General features: G+C 32.6%; 1 protein-coding gene across 1 annotated transcript; it reads right to left on the bottom strand.

Moving 5' to 3' along the window:
* RabX5 (RAS oncogene family member RabX5) lies at positions 1-23,103 on the bottom strand. The gene is made up of 7 exons (XM_071589718.1): positions 22,970-23,103; positions 21,248-21,505; positions 18,974-19,075; positions 16,740-16,804; positions 14,814-14,944; positions 11,914-12,127; positions 1-9,841 (listed from the first exon to the last, which is right to left on the bottom strand). Exons 2-7 carry the CDS (start codon positions 21,463-21,465, stop codon positions 9,780-9,782), a joined length of 792 nt encoding a protein of 263 aa, XP_071445819.1. The 5' UTR covers positions 21,466-21,505; positions 22,970-23,103; the 3' UTR covers positions 1-9,779.
* Positions 23,104-23,291: the final 188 nt, after the last annotated feature.

The following is a 23,291-nucleotide window of genomic DNA, read 5'->3' as shown; positions in this document are numbered from 1 at the left end:
TCAAACTTTATTATTCCACAAAATACATTTATATTATGGATGCGAAAAAGTGCATTTTTTCATACATAAATATTCATGGATGTTATACCCAAATGTAAAATATCCCTCTAGTGGAGTGGGGGGCCATCATCTTGCAATTGGGACTAATCTACAAATCACATCCGTTAACTCTGACCACATAAATATGGAGTTTCATTAATATTTTTCATTGTTTTCCAAACTTTTCCTATTAGTCATGACCAGAAAAAAACCATGGTAACAAACACTATTTGGTTTGAAATATTACTGATACCAACGCCTCTTGAGTACCTATTGACATAAAAAAACAACTGTCTAGTGAGTTACATTGCTTTTTCATGTAGGTAAAGAATGATACTTAATGAACCAACGTTTAAGTTGCCAGATGATGATACCTCAAGTTTTTACACACATTATTTCCTGTTTGGGGAAGTTGACTGGTCCCAAAACAAATATTTAATATCACATCATAAAACAAGGCTGATTAACATTTTTGATGACAACGATAAAGAATAAAATTTCTAGGATTATTTCCACTTTTCTTCAACAAAAAATGCCACAATGAAAGTATTTAAATAGCAATCCTCATTGAAATTTTCATTTTGTTCAAATTTTTTTGCAATAAACAAATATCAGATGTGTACATGGGAATATATTTTTAATAGGTACAAAATAATTATTATGAAACGAGGCCAAGGGAATTCTTTTGTTATAATCATTGAATTAATAGAAAAGTGATCCATAACATTTTTGCCAGACAACCCTGCTACATATACACTTTTTATGAAATCTTGAATAAATGATGTTAGATATTTAATTGATGTGGACAAAATTCTTCTTAAAGCTAATGCAGTTTAAATAAGGCACTATAATTATGGTTACAATAAGTACAATACAATTTGCAAGTACAAAAATGATACAATTATAACAAGGATTCCTTGCAACAGCTTACCAAAACATGTCAGAAAAAATTTCTTTCTTATGTAAATGGAATAAACAAGAAAATGTAGGAAATGCACACAAATGGCAGTTCTTCCAGAAATCAGTCAACAAAATCTTGCTGGAAAGTTATAAGTAAGAGTGAAGATAAAAGAATCAATGGAAAGTTATAACACATCAAATCACTAAAAGAAAAAATGTATGTGTCATCTTAAGTATAATTTTTATAAATCTCTAAGGATAGCTTTCACTTTGAAGATTTGTAATAAGTAAAAAAATTAATGAAAACAATCAAATTCCTATGGCATGTGCCTGTTTAAAAATAAAATGCATTTGACCATCAAAACTTGTAATATTGATATAATTGAGACCGATGCAAAAATAGGTAACTATCAAGGCAAAATTTTCTAGAAAGAAGATGATGTCGTGTTTTCATCTGTATATAGTAAATAAGCATATGCCAAGGAATAACAATGTGAGCTACAAAGTAAATTACAATGAAAGACATTCTCAGATTTTGTGTTTTATATTTTGTGAAATTTTAAATTGCCTCTTTTATCTAAATTAAAAAAGGCTCTTATTGCATGGTTTTCAAAATTATATTATTTTTCCAGGCTTTCACAATGCAAACAACTTGTTCAGAGAAAATATACAGAGAATAATTGACATACGATAAGAAAAAAGCAAACCATTCCTCACGATAGGTTGACAAAATTTGACTAGTTTCATTACTCTGAATCAACATCTTCACAGCACAAATTAAGAAGGAAAATAAATGGTAGTACAGCCTAATTAAATATAATAATTTACCATTTTTTACAATTTAATTTGGAAATACATGTAAGATTTGTTCACTTTTTCCTTTATTTTCACTTGCATCTTAGTAAAAATCTGCTGAGAATATGCCAAGGTGCACTTTTTCTGCGATGTCAAATAATACGGCATGACCACTTTTTCTTTAAATAGTTAGCCAAATACTTAAGTCATCTTCTAAATATTATTTACCTTGATAATTGAAAATAGTTCCATTTCTCCCGTCATACAGGCTGCTTGCTACAGGCATACAGGCAGTAAAGATTGACTAGCAGGACTAATTTACGTAAACCATTATTATTCTACAAAATTTAAAAATCAAAGATAACAGAATTTGTTAAAATGCTCAAAACATTGTATCTTTGCTGTCACTTCTTTGCCTTTGAATATATTTGCTGTCAGAAATATTTTTAAAATGGCATAAGCAGGACAAAAAAACAATTAGATCACCAAGACTTAGTATAATTTAATGCATGCAATGCAAGGTAAAATAAATATTTTATAATTGCACAACAAAGTTGCCAGGATAAATCAGAATCCTCGGTTCATGATTGCAAAACAAGATTGAAAATAGAATAATGCTCAAAGGATAACTACTCACAACATGTGCTGAGAATTACAATAACACTTTATTTGCTAAGCCATTTTGCTTACAAGGGATATTTTTTTCATTTCCCCATACATCACCAATTATTCACAAGTTAACAGATACAAATGACAAGAGTTATAGATGAAATGGGAAAATTTAAAGAAAATTACAAAATAACAGTAAAAATATTGAAATTAATATAAATACACAATAATTTAAAAAAATAAGTTTTGTGATTGAAGGTTATGCATCACAAATTTTCCTCTGCTAGTGGTTTAACTTAACTAAAGAATCTTTAATGGAGAAATGAAGAGTAACTTCAAAGACGAAGACGATTATTTACTGTTAGTTGATACACATGGAAGATTGGAATTTCGGAACCACCACATGAAAGGAAATGGAATAACTTTGGGTTCAAGCACAAAAAAGCTCTTACGATTCTCTTTGGAAACTAGTTAGAGATATGATTAATTACAATTTATTTTTAAGGCTAATTTGAAAACTTAGCTTCAATGCGTTCAAACTGCTATGGATCAGGTTTCATTTTAAAAGATCTTGTTATAGTGCACAATGACTAGCTAATTCAACCTGGACTGACCAGATATGTAACTCTGGAGCCTCTTCTGACCCTTAATGCTTTTCCTGTACCACTCCCTGTTTAATTTTTTCATTTGTCTGAAGAGTATCAGATACTCTCTGACATGACATTCACTTTCAACAATGCCCTAACCTACCTTGTTTATATTTTGCCTTGTCTCTATTATCTCTCTCTTCCTAATTTAAATCCTTCATTTCCCAATAATCCTTACTTAAAGAAAGGTTCATTATTCCAGACTGGGAAATAAATTGTGTGAACTACCTAAGTTTTACCAATATATTTCAGGACTAGCAAGGTATGTAAAATAAATATTTCATTCCTAATATATAATACCAAAATAATTGTCTTTTCCATTCATTTTTTACAGTCTAACAAATGGAATTAGCATTGAAGAATCTAACATATTTGCAGGTAAAAAGCAGACACTAAAAACCAATCCTTGGATTGATAACTGGTGATCACGATAAATGAATGAACCCATACTGATTTTTCTGTACAGAATGAATAATTTCAACATGGTACACTCTTCAGTCCTGGCAATATTGTCTACTTAAGCAACTGTACCCCACTAAACTGGAGTAGAGGGATAGATCCAAGGAAGGAGGATATGATCCTCCCTTGGAGGGAATATTTTTGGCTTTAATGACATTCAAAATGAATATTATGTACATATATACCTCACATTAATTTTGATTTAATTACTAATTGGAATAATCACGGCAGGCTATGTTGTGATCTCTAAATTATAGTGATTTTTTTCAAATTTATTTGTAGGTAAAAGTTGAAAAAATAATTGTTATTCACATACGAAAATGATCTCTCTTTGAGATTTCCCACAGACGATTACCCACAATATGAGGCAAATACATATTCTAATGGTAGGGGAACTATCATTGATTTAAATGTAGCTTGCGTTTGGGTAAACTGGTTACGTAAATTATTATATTTGAGTTCAAAGGTGATGGTACAATATTCTGAATTTCATTTTTATTGCATAATCCTAGATGCATTTGATCACCCGATTCTCAACAGAACTAAGAAAGCTATTGGAAGCGAGGAGCCTCAAGAAATGAACCTGGAGGGCACCTAAAAATAATAAAAAGAATTTAAATGATGCAAGCATATATTCAATTACAAAATACTAGAAAACTGTAGGTACTGACAAAGTTTGTAAACTTTTGAGTGATTCCATTATAATAACCTTTGTTCAATTCTAACCTTGCATAATGCATTTTACGTTAATTTATAAGTCATGGTCCAATTTTTCAGTGAGTAGGCTCAAAAAACAATTATATGCCCCTACTATTACCCCTTGTTTACAGCCTTATGTAACATACATTTCTTGTCATTTTTATAGTTAATCTTGAAAACGGACCAGATGCTGCAATTTAAAACTACTTGATATCTAATTAACATTACTGGTCCGTTTTAATTACATAATTGTGATTCCAAATGAAATGTTAAAAAATAGGGGCAATACATGTAAAAATTGATAAATAAGATGCAAAAAATGATACATAATTTAATTTATACAATCTTATTGATGTGAGGAATCTTGGGTGAAAACTTTGGTTAACTGGTAACTTGTGTCTGATTGATTAGAGTGATGTTTGAACAAACAACACTTTTTTGGCATCTCGGGCAGCTGGCATCAGGCCCTAACCATTATTTTGACTTAAGGTGATTGTTGTCAAAGTTACTTTCGGAATTGCAATGTTAAAAATAAATCACTTTTAGTTTCAATGCACAGACATCATTTTCAATAGGTTTTTACACTTCCCTCATTCGCTTATATCTCACACAAATGCATACTTGATACATAATGGGAGGAAGGGGAGAAGTTGGAGATCCTTTTATGAGTGGCAGCAGGATTCAAAAGCAAAAAATACAGTGGATAGGAGTAAGGTCAGGTTATCTCCGTGGAAGGAGAGTCAGAGGGAGGCTAAACAGTTATAAGGAGTTAAGGAATCAAAGAAACAGTCGTTAAATTGGAACCCAATAATTTTGAATATGCTGAAATTACAACATTATCTAAAAAATTTCAGATGAGCTCCTTTGTCTTGCACCTGTAAAATTCATATTATCTATCAAGTAGGCATGCACATTAGACATATTCCATTGAGAAGAGTAAAAACTTCTTGAAAATATTTGTAAGGGGAAACTGGTCAAGGTAGTTAAATGAAATCATAAGATATTAAAAAGTGATTAATTTTCAACCGTAATCTGAACTTTTTCACAATCATTCATTACAAACTATGCCTAAAGAGACAAATTACACTTACAAATTCATTCCTCATAGTGAAGGGGTTTTCTAAGATGATTTCATTAGAAATGATTTAGTTACTTCTGCTTACTATATTAAACACAGGGCGACAATATTTTATCACTGTCATTTATAGGAATCAGATTTTAACCCTGTGATTTATATAAATATTTCCACTGACATTAAATACGTGCCCTTGAAAAATCTAAATTCACATTAAAGTCTAGTCAATAATTGTTTAAAAAGTATTTTTTGTATTATATGGGGGTATGGTAGTCCAGTTGTAGAACACTGAACTACTGACTGAAGGTCCCAGGATCGATTCCCATGCACAACTCTTAGGTTACCCTCAGCTACACCTGAGCTGTGTGATTTTTGGGAGCCAGGACTTCCAGGGAAACCATAGGCAGCACAGGGAAAGGATCTAGCCTCCCTACCTCGATGTGTGAATTTCACAAACTATTGGGCTCAGTACTATGGGGGGTTGTACCCTCACCTATCAAATTTACATTCGGGTTCATTACTTTGTTTATGGTACACATTATAAATCATTACTGTGGTGCACCAGAGATGGTAATGAGCATTTGAAAAAATATTAATCTGAAAAATTTTTCATTTAGCTTTCAATTTTAAAAAATAAATTCAATCCTAAAGGATACTTGAGAGTAGTATCTGTAAAAATGACATACGTATATTACCTACCATTGTCATATAATCTGTGATATCAGTGATAAAAATTGGATTTTAAAATTTGAAGAGATTAATTTGGAACAAAATTCTATGGCTCAAAATTTTGTCTTCATGACATAATGCATATAAAATTTTTAAATGGAAAACTACATACTAAAATATCCTTACATTGCATTATTTAAAAGGGACTATGGAGGTTTGAAAACTGAATTTAAAGAGATTTCATACTATCAATATAACATTTACCACGTGTTTAGTGCCCTTATTTTAATTTTTAGATTATTTCTGATGCAAATTTAAATGATTTTGTACATAGGTTTAAAGGATACGGCTTTTTAATATTATCAAGAGCTACAGATTATGTATTTTTTGTTTACTATCAAAGATACAACTGATGCTGGGACTGCGATAATTATTCAAAAAAGTCCGTATTCTTCAGGAAAAATTAACTGTTATTATGTGCAAGATGTCTCCACAAGATTCCCTATGGTTTTCACAGAATATTTACAGTTTTACAGATCATGCCTCCATCCTACACAAATATACACATTTTTTGGAACTAATTGGTCAAGTTTTAAGCAATGCTGACTGCAGGTGTCAGAAAGACAAGGGAGGCTTGGCAGTCTCATTTGGATATCAGGCATGTAACATATTATTTTACTGTGCACAAAAATTATATATGAAGGATACCAGATATAAATACAACATTCTGATCAGTAATTCTCCCTAGATTATGGGTTAGAGACAGTGAACCCTGCCTCAAAGGAACATAGATTTACTGGAAAATTAAACTGGAATTCTGACAAAACAGCAATGTGTTCATCCAAACAAGAATGCAAACACTAGTGAGGGTTGTATCATTTCAATTGAATTTAAAATTTATCACTCTCATTGAGCAACAGGAAGTCTGAACATGACACAAAGCACAAGAAAATTACTCCTTGAAAACTAGATGAAGCATTTTCTCTACATAACAAAAATCACATTTATACAATCAGAATCTACAGCAATAAAATATCACTTCACTAATAATTTTTAAATCAGGCTTTGATACTCAAAAAAAAAACCCAAATTTTCATTTTTTCCTAATAATAGCACTAGTGAGGTATTTCAAAATGGTTGAAATGCAAAAAAAAAAATTCTAATATTTTCGGAAGTTTCTTATCATTTTCACGGCAAGAAAAGTAAATTGTCATGCCGAGCTTATCTTACTTATCTCAGTGAATTTTAATCTCTATGCATAGTAAGTATTAATTGAGCCATTGATGCTTTAAGAAATATAATGGAACAAAAATTATTTTTTTATCAAATAAATGTTTGTTACATACTAATGTAACCCAAACATTTTGGGTTTTGGACACTCACGAAATTTGTGATTCAAGAAAGTTAATATAGTTGAAATTTTCTTTTACAAGTTGAATGGTACATGAATTAATTTATGCTCTATCAAGTTTAATACATTCAAGTATTTACTAAAAAATTTACAAAGTATCTGAATCATGATTGCATATATTGAATATTTTGATGTAATTATGGCAGTTATTTGGCACAAAATATTTGCAAAATATAAGCAGCTATTATTAGTCCTATTAGAGCTAAATAAAAGACTCCTTATGGTATTATTCTACCATTAATCCAGTCCAGACTATGTCTGTGTGACAGATTCTGATTCTATCTGTACAGTTGCAATTTGTAGGGCAGATAAAATTTATTTCCACTTGCTTGAGATTCAATCTGAAGAGTCAAACCAGATTCTGAGCTAGCATGTACCAAGCTTTACAGGATTTCCTAGAGACTTGCTTTCTCAGTTGAATATTTGAAGTATTTCATTATTCCTTCTAAACTTTGTTTGTAAATTAGGTCAAACGTTTCAATCAAGCTGTAAATTATTGCATACAGAGTTCAACACATAGAAACAAATAGAAGTAGAGGCAACTAAAAGAGGGCATCATAATTGCAGTCTAGAGAAAAATATTCTAATAATAATTACACTAATAAAAAGTGTAATAACTAACTAAACTAGTTAGAATCCTAATGAAAATGTGTTTTCAATTCAATATACATATTAGCCTTAAATGCACGAAATCAACATGCATGAAATGAAGTTTCAAAATGTGATTCCAAAAAATATCCTTTCAAGTCAATGAAATAGTGATTTACTTCATAAAAGACAAAATGTAATAATTTATTACCGACTTTCGGCTATTTGTACACTTCAATAATTAGATAATCCTGAAATGCTTTGATGCCATCCTATCCCAAATCACTCCCATATTACACGTCAATATCTACCCTCATCAATAAAAACTGTCTTTGGATTGATTATATACTATGTACAGTTGATTTTTCAAATCCTCCAATACAATTTCAATTACAGACATTTTATCCCAAGAAAAAATAGTTAAAAAATATTTAATCTACGTTGGTAAACCCACAGACAATCATTAAAATTTTCAGTACAATGAAAAGTGAAGAACGTTTTGAGAAACACAAATCAATTACTTCCAATAACTTATCTTGGAAAGTACAGCTTCCATTAATTACACTGAAGTTTCACCCACCAAGTTTTCCCATATAAAAGAAATCAATTTGAGGATTTTAAAAATGTAACTATTCAGTGGTAAAGTATTAACACTGGTGGGAGGTTTCAAATGAGGGGACTGTCCCCTCATTCATAAATTCATAAGAGTTTACAACATTAATGAATGTTAGAAACAATACCTAAGTGCCCAATTTTTAGATAAAAATGCTTTTTAGTAGCATAAATAATTATTAAATATAAGATATAAAATATGCAGTATTATTTCTTGCCACGAATAATTATTATGGCATAATTAGCGATAAAATATGCATAATGTTATCAAAACAGTTGTTATAAAAATAGCCACATCATTTAAAATGATGACAAATATATGCTAAAAATATGTTCTTATTCCTACAACTGCAGATCAACCTAATTATTTGTTCCTTGGGTGAGATAAATGGAAAAAAAATTTTAACTACTAAAGAATTCATGACATCAAGTGTAGAGACCATTCCATCATAAAAATGTAATAACATATGTGTATATCATGCGCATGGAAAAGGAGCAGAAGCCTGATACAGTAAAAATTTTTTTAAAAATATATCATATATTAAAAAATTCTATTTTAAACGGCATATTTTAAAATAAAAGCTTAACCTTTTATAAAACATCACATTAGCTTATCATTTCTTAAAAACATTGAAATTATATGCCTAGCAAAACAGCATAACATTGCAATAATAATTGACATATGCTGGATAGTGACACATAATTTTGCTATTTAATTTTTAATAATGAAGAGTTTCATAAAGCAGATTTACAATGTCATGAATTTTAGAGCTACTGAACTCCTTTGAAGCACAGAAGCATGGAATGAGAAATGCTTTGAAAAAAGCACAGAGGGTTGCAGATACTAATTGATGACAACTCTACAAATAGTTCTATAATGCATAATTGCCATCACAAAATTGCTTCATTCAAACACTCACCTAGAGCAGCTCTATGAGTAAATCAATATAGATGGAATGTGATGGAGCAATAATGAGTAGATTGATATCCATACTAATTACGGATTTCCACATTAATACTTGTTACAAGTATTGGGTGTACTTGAAACCACTGCCACCCATCGTGAACAGATATAAATGCTTTTTATCAAACACCACTTGCATGTTGACCATATGTAATGGCTAATGTTGTGCACAATTGACAGGTTACAAATTTTTTATAAAACTGCAATACTATCTACATTTGTTAGGCACTGAATTTAGAGATAATAGATATTTTGCGAAAGGCACAAAATGTTGGAAACAAATTTTTAATCTTATTCTCTAACATAATGGACTTATCCTTCACAGCCACTACATTTTCTTCTGGATACCACAGCTGACTGTTTGTTGGATAAACCTAAAAAATAAAAGTAAAAATATACCAGAAGGGGACATTACTTCATGAAAAACAGTGTAACAAAAATATATCTCACTAAAGCTTAATCAAATTAATACAGAAGAAAAATTACTTAGCAGGACTCAATAAATATTTAACAGCAGTTTATACTTATATGCTTTTAATGTGAATTGGAAACATGAGCTGATTTTTGAAGCACTACATCTACACTACATTTTTGATGAAAATGATTTTCTTAGCACAACAATAATTACCTATTTTTCATGAACTATTAAAATGATAAATTTCTTAATTTATACATGGAGTAACACCACTGAGATGGGCATTCTGTTTTATAAGGCAAGGGGTCGCATGGCACAATGAAACAAGCAATTTGGATTCATCATTCATAGATTTTTGAATGCTGTGAAGTGATTAAAAAATTATAGCAATTACTAAATCAAACTAATTTTTTTTTATTGAATGAACTTGAACTTAAATTAATAACTGACATGTGAATAGCCAAATGACTAATTTACACCCTTTCCCAGAAGCAGATGCAGATTATTATTTAGCACTGTGAAGTTTGGTGTAAAATTCAACAAGATAAGAAAGGAAGATGGATAAGGAAATGGAATTTACAAGTATTAAACGGAATGATAAATAAAGAGTATCAGCAGGCTGTAGACAAAATCATGTGTGATGAGAAAAAAATGGGAACATTTCAATAAAGGGATATTGAAAGGTATCTCCCGCAGTTTCTTTGGAAGTATAACGAGTTGAATAATAAACTGAGATGAGGTGAGGAAAACTAAACTAGTGCGAAAGAAGTACGGTGGCGATGCAGGGTGAGCATATGGAAAGTTTACAAAGGAAGGGAGACATTGGGGTACTGTGAAGGAAGGTAAAAGCACTGTCACAAAGAAAGTAGAGAAAATCCATGCAAACAAAAAAATATAAGTCTGGGAAATTATAATGAAACCAGGGAAGATCCAAGAGAGATGGAAGGAATATACATATAGTATACTGTATAGAGGAACTATACAGTAAAGACATTAGGTCTGCAAGCTTAAACATAAAAAGTGATTATGACGTAGATAAGGATAGCTTAAGTCCAGGCTCACTTGACAGAAAATTAGAAAGGATCCTAGAGGAATTGCAATCAGATAAGGCCATAGGGGTAGAGAACATTCCCGCGAAACTACTTTAGTGCTAATGAAAATTTGGACAGAAGATTTTTTATGGACTAATTTGAAACAATATGAGGAAGGAATTTGGCTGGATGATTTCATCACATCACAGCTAGTTCCCATCCCAAAAAGAGAAAGGCAGCCATAGGTGAGAACCAATAAGTTTGATTGCGTACGCAGCTTAAGTGGTTCTCAGGATCAACTAGATGGAGAGCAGGGCAAATGATTACTTAGGGGATGATCAGTTTTTGTTCAGGAAGGGGAGAGGCACACATGATGCCATTTCAGTAATTAGATCACTAATAGAGAGGAGCATACACAGTAGTAATAAAAGTAGGATATATGTGCTTGTTATATATATTGCAATAGAGTAGTGAATCAGGTAGATTTAATAGGAGTATATTAGGTGAAAAAGTTCAATCTTTACATTAATTTATTTGATAAGTACTTCCTTTGAATCGTAACATGAAAAATTGAACTAGTTGGTTCGTATGGCCATATGCACAGCATTATCATGAAAAGATAAAATGGCATTAATTTTTCCTTCTAATCATGGAAATATAAAAATTTTAAAGTTTGTTTCTGTTGGACATGGACACATTTAAAGCCAATTTCTTTGTATTTTGAAATAATGATAATGCACAACAACATCAGATTTCATCATTACATAATATACTTATCAACTTAAAACTACCTTACCATATGTATAATTAGAAATAGCCAATACAGAAATATACACTAACAAAAATACTATCCAGTAGTTAGGTTACTAACTCTATTCATCATGGCAATACATTTTTACAGCAAATTAATCACTACTTTGATGGAGAAAAATAATATTCAACAAAATTCACTCCTTCTCAGTGCCCTGTAAAGTTAATGAAAATGAAGCACTTTACTCACAGACTAGTTCAGATGACCCAATTTTTTCAGTTTCACTTGCAGTACTGTTATTTGCTTCAACATCAACTGATGTGCCAAATGCAAGGGCAGCCAAGCGAAGGAAGAAAGGGCCTACTCCATCCCCTGTGCGAGAAGAAACAGCCCAGTACTCCACGCCAAGGGTACGGGCCACTCTTACAGCCTGAGATTCAACCTCCGCGTACGCTGCCTCAGACTGATTGAGGATGAACACATACAAAGAGAAGGGCAAACAGAACTTGGGTTTCATTGAGCCAATACCAGAGGTATGGTATATGATATATATGGCACACCCTTTTACCATGAAGTAAAATGAAAGAGGGATACATATTTTATGGGGAGAAATATATACCATTTCAGTACATGGAGGGTGTAATTAGCTTATAGATAGAACATTTGGCTATAGTACTGAGGTCACAGGCTCAAATCCTAAGAGATACATTTGGACAAAGAAACTGCTCCCATCCATTACCTGAATATGTTAATTTCACATACAATGGCATTAATGTGAGCTCTCCCCATGCAAATCAAAACCAACGTTTAGGTTGATTATTGCAATGGTATTGAGGTGTGAAATAAAGTTCATAAACAACTTAAAAAGTGCATGTTCATCAAGTAAATAACATATTTAGTGAAGGTTAGCATGAATTTCATTATGTATTTAATTGTAGCACAACTTTAAGCCTATTCCATCATTTGTACCTTACTTTGCCATTGAGAAATATAAGAGCTTGTGATTTTGTAGCCCTCTTGTAGTATTTCATTTTTCATGGTATTCTACTGATTACAAGGTAGGTTTCCTAAAAATTCATGATAACTGGCAACCCTTTCTATCAATCCCCCTCCCAATTCTTCCCCTGCCATCCCTACTGGTGCCATCTGGTTCATACACATGATTCAAATAAAACACCTATCCCTCTAGTATCCTCATATATTTTGCAATATTTCCACCAAATTTGTCCATCCATCATCCATCAAATGCCTTCTCAAAATCCAGAAAACATTCTTCATTAAATTATATGATTCTAATGCTCTTTTTACTTCAATGGCATCATGTAATTTCTCTCCTTTCTACGTCCAAAGTTATCTTCACCTCAGTTGTGGCTAGCACTATTTCATATTCATTCCGTATTTTTGTATTCCACTGAATATTAAAAACCAATTCCACATTTTAAGGGATCATATAAATACGAAGGGGACCCCAAAGTAACGGGAATTGGGCTGCGGTGGGGGGCGAGATCGGGGGAAGCCTTTGCTTGGCCGGTCGTACGTCAGGCTCATGCCTCCTCCGTCAGTATGCGCAGCACCGTCACTGTGACTGGTCCGTCAATGAGAGCTGCTTCAGTGAAACAACTTTTTTCATTCCAGCAAAAAACGTGATGGCGGATTATCAAGAGCAACGCGCTGCAGTGAAACTGTGTTTCCTGTTGTGGAAATTGGCGACAGAAACTATTGTACTGCTCAAGACTGTTTATGGGAAAGCTACCCTTAGCTAAACCAGAGTCTACGAGTGGTTTACACATTTTAAAAATGATAAAATGTCAATTGAAGACCAATCCCATTCAGGCCGCCCTTCAACATCAAGAACTGACGAAAACGTTGACAAAATCAATGCCCTCATTCGTGAAGACCGTCGCAGAACCATTGATCAACTCTGTGAGATCTCTGGAGTGTCATGGGAGTTCAATTCAGAGGATTCTATCTGAAGAGTTGAAAATGAAAAGAGTTGCAGCCAAATTTGGCCCTCGTCATCTCACTAACGAGCAAAGGGAACATTAAGTTCAGGCATGTTTTGAGCTTCAAAATCAGCTTGAAGAGGACCCTGATTTTTTTTCCAAGGTGATAACTGGTGATGAATTGTGGTGTTATGGATGCAATCCTGAAACGAAGCAGCAATCAAGCCAATGGAAGACAGCTGGCTCTCCTCGTTCAAAAAAAGCACGCAAAGTGAAATCAAAAATCAAGACAATGCTCATTTGTTTCTTCAATTACAGAGGTATTGTGCACTCAGAGTTCGTTCCCCCGGGTCAAACTGTCACTCAGAAGTTTTACCTGGAGGTTTTGAAGAGATTGAGGGAGAGTATCCGGAAGAAAATAGCAGATCTTTGGCACACGGGCAACTGGTTCTTGCATCATGACAGCAGGCAGGCTCATACCGTCCTCTCCGTGCAGTTTTTGACAAAAATGGCATGAAATCAATTGTCCACCCCCTCTACTCACCGGCTTTAGCTCCCTTTAACTTCTTTTTGTACCCCAGACTCAAAAGGGACAAGAAAGGGACATTTACCTCCTCCACGTTTTGACTCTGTGGAGGAGGTAAAACAAAAATCACTAGAAGGCCTAAAGGACATCCTGATAAATGAATTTCAGAAATGTTTCGAACAATGGAAGCATCGTTTGGAGAAATGCATTGTGGTCAATGGGGAATACTTTGAAGGTGAACAAAATTTAAAGTAAATATATGGAGAACTAAAGAATCTATAACAATATTCCTGTTATTTTTGGGTCCCCACTCGTATAGGGTGCAGCAACATAACTTCCTTCTTTGAAAGAGTTTTGCGTTTGAAAAAAGGAAGTTACATTACTACACCCTGTATATGTATTTAGCAAGCATTATTGTTTCTGGTATTACCAATCTTTGTAATGCATTCAGTAAATCACATTTCCATGTCATTTTTTGTAGTACTTATCAACCTGCCATACATGGATCCTTGTTCTTTATTGAATTGTAGCATTATTTATTGTATAGTATCATACATGTATTGAAATTTCAAAAATATTTTTCTGAATACAGGAGAATAAAATACATAAATAAATAATGAGAAGTATTTCGCACAATTAAAAAAGGCATGCACCTAATTTTATCAATAATATAAACTTACCAACAAGTCTTTCTTTGTACCCACTAGAAACATTTTAGGGGTACCAGAATTAGCGCAGAGTGCCTCCTCCAGCCATTTATGGCAATGCATTAAAGTCATCAATGATGTCAAGTCAAAGACGACAACCACAACTGAAAACAAAGAATAGTTTATAACTCCAAATTAATTTTTTGGAATATTTACACAAATTAAATATTTTGCCTATATCCAACTTGAATATCTTTGACTTAATAACTATCAACCAAAGGTGAAATTTTTTCCTGAGCAATCGCATTAATAAACATTGCAAGTCAATTGCATATTGAATAATCATAAAATGGATTGAATTTAAAGTTAAAAAATGTTTACTAGGCTATCTTTTAATCACATCAATTAATATATATACAATGAGATTAATAATTAAGTGATCATGATATCTTGCCTTAAACAACTCCACTAAGAAATGAAAATGGAAAACTCTGCTCCAGCTTAAGTTTGTTATTCTGATTATAAAAAACTCTTCACTAAAACTTCGAATGAGACCAGAAGGAATTTTTATATCAGTGTAAGCTTTTATTTCACTAAACAATTCTTGATTGAGGCTTGATTTCATGTCACTTGTGAAAAAGATAAAATCTTATGATGCATCCTATACCTGATGTACCTAGTCCTTGGATCAGTAAAATATTATTATCATCATTGTTATCATTAAAATGTTTGGAAGCAGACAATTATCATTTCTACTTATCTGCCTGTATGGTGGCACACCTTTTAACCATGAAAAAATGCTTTCCATAGTTGATGGGATTTCTCTGCCCAAACTATATTTTTCCATAAGTCATTAAAATTACATTTAAACATTTAAATGTGTCTGGGATGTGTTAAAAAAATTCACCCCTAAACCAGCAGTAAGGTAAGGAAAAACTTGGTTTTTTCAAATAATTACAATATATTTAAATTGCATCATCTTAAATGATTAGAACTATTGGAAATTCCACAATGTTATGCTTATCACAATTATTTGTAATCCATAAGTTCAATAATTTTCTCACTTATAAAATTTTTTTGAACACACAGAATATATTCGACAGATTCAAGCGGGAAGTGGTGGAAGTTAATCATTATGAGAAAAACAAAATTTGCACTTTTCCACAGATTTATTTGTAACGTACAACATATTTCAGTTCATGGAACCTGAAGATGGTTCCATGAACTGAAATGCATAGTATGTTACAATTCAATCTATAGAAAACTGCAAATTTTGTTTTTATCATAGTACTGAATAAAATATTATCAGATAATTTAGGTGAAAATAATTGAGTTCATTTAACTGAGTTTAAATTTGTACAAGCAATAAAATGTAAGCCTCTTCAATTCATTAGCTGGGACAGAGATCTTTCTTGATAACCGTTATGACATCTAATTATTTCAAAGCCAAATACCAAAGAAAATCTTTTGACAAATTTTTCAAGAACTACATTTTATTTTCTAAAGAAGAAAATAATAGCAAAGGAGATATAATGGGCATTTTACAATCCATTATGTTCGAGGGATTATGAGGGATGTGGTAGTCTAGTAGGTAGAGAGCTAAGCTATTGAATTGATGGCCTAAGTTCGACTATTGATGATGCCTCTGGGAACCCAGAACTGCATGATTTTTTGGGAACAAAATCATTCTGAGAACCTACAGGTGGTATACAGAAAGAAACTGACCCCCTACCCTTATTTGTGACTTTCACCTGCCATTTGGCTTAGCAGTAGATGAGCTTTACTTTAACCTATCAAAATAACCTTCAGGTTGATTACTGTGTTTTTATATAAATCATTATCAATAGATGAATGCTTGGAATATAAATTTAGTAGTTTCATACATAACTTTTCATGCAATGATATACATAGAAAATGACCTCATTTAAGATTTCAATCATGTTAAAATTACATAATTACCATGAGCTCCTCGGTAATAAGACGATGCGATGCATTTAAACCTCTCTTGACCAGCAGTATCCCATCTGAAAAGATGTAAACACAAATATTAAAATCATATTTGTGATGAATTTATATCAGAATTTTAAGTTTGCAAATAAGAACCTTAACTACTAATCAACTTCTTGCCAGGTTTTCAATAAAAAAGTGGAAGTTTCCTTGAGACAATCCTATTTCTGATAGAATGGCAAGTTCTATAAGAAGACTGCATGGGTTTTCTACTTTCACAAATGATTTTCAATATCACAATGGAGGGATTGGGGAAGAAGGACATAACAACTTCCAACAAGAAGCCTAAGAGATGGCTCTTCAAGTGCGTGGTTTCCAGACCGCATCTACTGAGATAAGTCAACCAAGATAATAGAATTCATTGTACACACATCGCATAGAAGGTGGGCGAAACACATGCCAGAAAACAAAAGCAATGATTGTACAAGAACCAGGGAAGTGACACCCTTTCACATGTAAGATTCGAAGAGAAGAGAGAAAAGCAGCGGGTGAAGTACCAGCATGGGAGTCACGCTAAAATCGGAGATAACATGGAAAAAGCACATCATCGTCTGTGAAGCTGCATGAAGAAGAAAACTAGGGCCATCAAATAAAAAGCGATGATATATTCGCATGAAAAAGCTATGTAGAGTCATTAATTCAATGCTGATTATACCTCACCTTAACTGTTTACGGCTATTGGAGTTTCACATTCATTAAATATTATTAGCCGTAAGAGCTCATTTCTATCAATATCTCACCTTAAAAGTTCGTCGAAAATTTGGGACCCTCCACAGAATCATGTGATTTTGGAATTGAAAAAAATAAGTTAAAGAAAGACGTCCCCTCCTTGAAAAATATTTATTGATAAATAGAAATTGACTCTTTGTTGTTGGAAATCCTGGGTTGGGAGCCACAGGGAACACAAAAACAGGCACGAAAAAATTACAAGGTTGTTCTAAGCATCATAAACAAAAGGATAAAGAGTAGGGCAAATGATTACTTAGATTATGACCAGTTTGGGTTTAGGAAGGGGAGAGGTACGCGTGATGCCCTTGCAGTAATGAGATTATTAATTGAGAGGAATATAGAACACAACCAGGAGGTATTTGCCTGTTTCGTAGATTTCAAAAAAAGCGTTTGCTACAGTGAATTGGGGAAATTTAATCAGTATATTCCGAAAAATAGGAATAGATTGGAGGGATAAGAGGCTAATCCGCAACCTGTACATGTCTCAGACTGCTCAGGTGCAAGTGGGGAACGGGGAATCCGGTTGGGCAGTGTTAGGAAGAGGTGTAAGGCAGGGTTGCCCATTATCACCGTTGCTGTTCAACCTGTATGCAGAGGAAATGATTAAAGAGGCATGGGAAGAACTGGAGGTAGGAATGAAAGTGGGCGGGGAATTCGTAAAATCAGTTAGGTTTGCTGATGACCAAGCTTTAGTTTGTCAGTCAGCCAAGGGGTTGCAAGCATTGCTGAGTGAGTTGGAAATTCAGTGCGACAGGTATGGGATGAAAATTAATATTAATAAAACAAAGGTTATGCGATTTTCTAGAAAGAAAAAGGCTAAGCTAAACATTAAAATAGGAGGGCAAAAACTAGAGAAGGTAGAACAGTTTATGTATCTACCTAATAATAATTATATATATATATAATTATTATTATATATCTATATATATAATTATAATGATACATAAACTGTTCTACCTGCTATATATATATATATATATATATATATATATATATATATATATATATATATACATATATGTGTGTATATATATATGTGTGTATATATATATGTGTGTATATATATATTTGTGTATATAAATATATATGTGGGTCGCGGTAGTCCAGTGGGTAGAGCGTTGGACTGCTGACCGGAGGGTCCCGGGTTCGATTCCCGGGCAAGGCACTCTGGGCACCTGCAGCTCCACCCAAACTAAAGTGAATTTGTGGGTACCAGGTCTTCCTGGGAAACCATAACCAGCACAGTAAAGGAACTGGCCCCCCTACCCTGATATGTGAATTTCACACGCCATATATGGCTTAGTACTGGGTGAACTCTACCATCACCTACTAAACCGACCTTCGGTTTGATTACTGTGTTTATGGTTATATATATACACACACACACTCACATTTTACATAAAGACACTATTACCAGAAAAAGTACAAGTATTAGCTTTTTTAATACAAATACTTACATCTGCAGATTAAAAGGAACATCTAATATATCAAAACATTCCACCTCAAAGTCCACACCAATTGTTGCCTTATAGTTGCTATCAAAAACATGGTGACAAAACCTGAAATGATACCAAGTACACCGATTTGAGGCTTAGGAAAACATTAATGTCTTTCAAAAATGATGGACTCATCCTAACTAATACAGTAAAACCTCAATATTTTACCCAACTCAATTCACAATGCTATCTAATTTGAAGCTAGGAATAATATTCCCTGGTTATAATAATAGGAATTTGTATGCTTTCTAGTCAACTATGTATAAACATATCAACATTAAAACACAATGAAATTAAAGCCATGGCCTGGGTCCTGTGACTAAAAAAATATTTATTTTGAATTCTGTCAGCCATAAAGATCATCATTAAAATTTATGTAACCCAAATTTACATTGATACATCATAATAAAAAGAATTTAACCAAATAAACATATGTAGTATGGGTGTATATACCTGTATTCTCCATTTTCCACAAAAAATCATTAAACTGAAAGTTCATGAAATCATAAATTATTTTTTATAACCAATGGGTCAACTTGAAATAATATCAGATAGCATTAACAAAGAATTTAAATCTTCAGCTGTCAAAATTATTACAAATTGGTCATTCAATTTAATGCACATAACACCTGGGAGCAAGCATTGAATTCTAATATTATCACTTAGCCAGTGATTGAATTAGGTAGGCCAAAGGGAGATCAAAGTCATTATGCCATCAATACTAGGGTCTCGGAGAGGGAACAATGAAAACACTGTTTACGATGTAAAATTTATTCCATGGAAAATACAGTTACTTTATAAAAGTACATCTCTGATGTCTTAGCATCAGCTAATATATTAGAAGCCTCCTAACTAAGAAAAAATTGTGGAAATGATACATAAATCAGCTTGCAATTCCTAAGGCTCTGTGGGTCTCTTTCATCAGGAATCTCTCGTTTATTCACTACATAACATCAAACTTGAGAAAAAAATAAATTGAACCAACCGAAGTTAAATATATGTATCCAAGGCACTAATTAGAATTTTTTTACAATGCTATGTTTCATATTTTTAATTCCAACTTTTAGAAAAACATGCATGGCAGATAAATCTCACAAGGAGAGGATTAATCAATCCCTGGTATTTTCTTCAAAAATACATCTATCATGATAGTAATATTACATTCAGCGATCAATTTACATAATGCAGGGCATGCCAATATAATACAGATACATACATGCAAAATATATCACCTTTTTATAAATTCATTTACATCATGAACCACATAAACTTGGGTCCTCAGCTATAGCAGTGGGAAACTAATGGAGTCCCAATTCTCGGTTTGAAACATGTAAACCAAAAGTTTGGAACCATAAAAATTATAATTCTCCAAGACAAAGGGAAAGAGTGAAGGAGTTTCTTCATCACATCTGAGACAACATTGCAAAGCTTAAGACATTAAGTAGTTGTGCTGACTTTTATTTAAAAATAATTAACATAAATTATAAAGTTAATTTAAATTAAACGTACGTGAATTACCGTAAATAAGTATTCCAACTTTTTGCTTTGGACTACTGGTTTTTCAAAGACTCCTAATTTTTCCTGAGGGTTAAACGTAACGAAGTAAATGGTTTTCTTTAATATTTTTTATAATTTTATGTTCTATAATATTTTCCTATAATATATTTTATGAGTATTTATATTATTATATACTGGGAAACAATAAAAACTTTTCTATGTCGATTAATATATCTATAATTGACAATTAATAAATATATATAATTGTGAACCACGGTCTAGGGGGTACAGTGTTGGACTACTGGCTGGAGGGGCCCTGGTTCGATTTCAGGGCAAGTCTATGGGCACCTCCAGCTCCATCCAAGCTATGTGATTTTTCAGGTACCAGATCTTCCTGGGAAACCAAAACAGGGAAAGGAACTGGCCCCCTACCCTGATGTGTGAATTTCACTCGGTGTCTGGCTAAATACTGGGTGAACTCTACCATCACCTACCGACCTTCAGGTTGATTACTGTGTTCATGGCTTTTTCAGCAAAAATTTTTATCATAATATTGTAGGCTCAAAAGTCATCAATATCATAGCGTACAGGGTGCTTATTTGGCAAGGATGAATATTTTAACCTTGTAGAAAATAATTTGGACAATTCCAAAATCCATTCCCACCTCTTACAGTTAGATTATTAAGCTTAAGCACACAAGATGGTAGACATTTCCATCGTACGAAAATAAGGACTTACCTATTTACTAAGCATGTCTTCCCAACAGCAACATCCCCTAAAAATATTGCTTTTGATATCTTCACACCGGCGCTTGGAGATTTATTAGCAGCAGTGCAGGCATCTTTAACATTGGAATCAAAGTCTGTATTTAGGTAAGGAGTAGCATCCAATCGATATGGAGGAGGGAATGAATTTATTTGCCTTTCTTTTTCAGCTTTATCTTTCAGCATTTTCATTCGATGAAAGGTCACACTCAAGGACAGTCAGGCATCATCCCTGTAGAAAGATGTAATTAAGATTTTCGGAAAAAGGTTTTAATGGCATTCTGTGATGTAGACAGTTTTTTTGGTATTTCACTGTGTTGCCACCTTCAAAATGATGTCAGGAATCACAATTTGATAAAATTATTCATCATGAAATGAAAACCTGGGAAGTGCATATACCATCAATAAAAAGATGTCAATGTATACACAGCAATAAAGTGAATGTTCTTAGTTAGTTTTACCAGTCATCTATAGTTTATAACAAGTAGTTTCAATCGATTTTACACAAGCCAAGGGTCTACAACATACAACAGCTGTATTAGTCAAGAACATGCACTTTGATTTTTGAGGAATTCCCCAGTTAATGTAACAATTTATTTATTCTATGCTATTTTAAGTGGTTTACTTGGTTGAATGGTAAAATTAATCATTTATGTTATCTAATACAAAGGATAAGATGAAAATTTAATTTAAAAAATATTAATATTATATGCATTTTTGATGAAAATAATCTCTCAATATTATCTACTGGGCTAGTAGAGAGTATGAGATTCGACAATTTCGTTAAAAGTAAGTGATTTCTTATGCTAAATAGTACTTAAATGGCCCAGTACCTCAGAGTGCCACATTATTGGGCATTAACTTCATAATGAGTCAAATATAACTTATTCTAATTGGTAACCTACTGATCACAATATCATCAATGGCATATATTGCACAGTTTTACTTAAATTAAAGAAAAATGCTACGTTATTTAACTTACATTGAAATGAAGTCTTACAATGTAAGGATAGCCTGGTTTATTCAATAGATATATAAATCAATTCACCAAATGTTGTCATATAAAAATTTCATTCGCAGAACATAAACATCTAACTTTAAGCAATTTTCAGGCATCACACTATTTAAGAGATTAACATGAAAATTGTATTCAAGCACTGGTGTCACTTCAATTGTCAGACAAATAAAATCTATGTAACTTGAAAGTGGATAGGTTGTAGGCAAAGTTAACCGAAATGTAATTATTCGTTCATTCCAATACATCTTTGAGAAAAAAGATAATGTTTGAAAAATGTTGATGAATAAAGCATACATTTGAAAATCTATTCCATAATTTTCTCGGTGTATCAAATTATTGAAAAGGTCAACAAATCGAAATGAAAAGAATTCTAACGACCGATCCAAACAATTGAAAACAACGCTCATCGGGGGTTTCAAAAACGCCCAAGGGCAATAAAAAGTGACAGTAATGTTCAACAGTAACATGATTATAAATGAAATTCTGTTACACAGCTGAGACTTAGGAAACTGAAATAACTAGGGGCGTCCTTCAAAATTACATTTTCGAATAACTTTTTGCCTTCTAACACCCAATGAATAATCAATGGGAATTCAAATTAAAAACCCCGGATAGACTCACAAAACATACGGGTAATTGGCATTTAAAGGACATTATTGTGATTACATAAGCTCTTACCGATATAAACAAATGATCAGGTCCACTTCTCTGGAGTTGACATAAAAAATAAATGCAATCTAGCAAGGTAGAATACTATAAATTTCATTAAAATATATCATTTCCGCATGGAGCACTCAAGAAAAACCGGAATATTAAATTACTCCGATATCACAGAATTTTTCGGGCGATTCGTATGGTCAAACAACTTTCCTTTCACAATTGCCAACATTATAATTTTTTAGCATTGCTTAATAAGAGTGCTACAAAGCCGACGAAGAATTATATGGAAAGAGGTCATAAATAGCTATTTCAATTTAATAATTAAATACATCATTAATAT

The sequence above is a fragment of the Hetaerina americana genome, unplaced genomic scaffold (assembly GCF_022747635.1).
Source record: "Hetaerina americana unplaced genomic scaffold, ioHetAmer1.1.p SCAF_4, whole genome shotgun sequence".
NCBI classification, from domain to species: Eukaryota; Metazoa; Arthropoda; class Insecta; order Odonata; family Calopterygidae; genus Hetaerina; species Hetaerina americana.
Note: the sequence above shows the minus strand (reverse complement) of the source record. Positions and strands in the feature narration are given on the sequence as shown.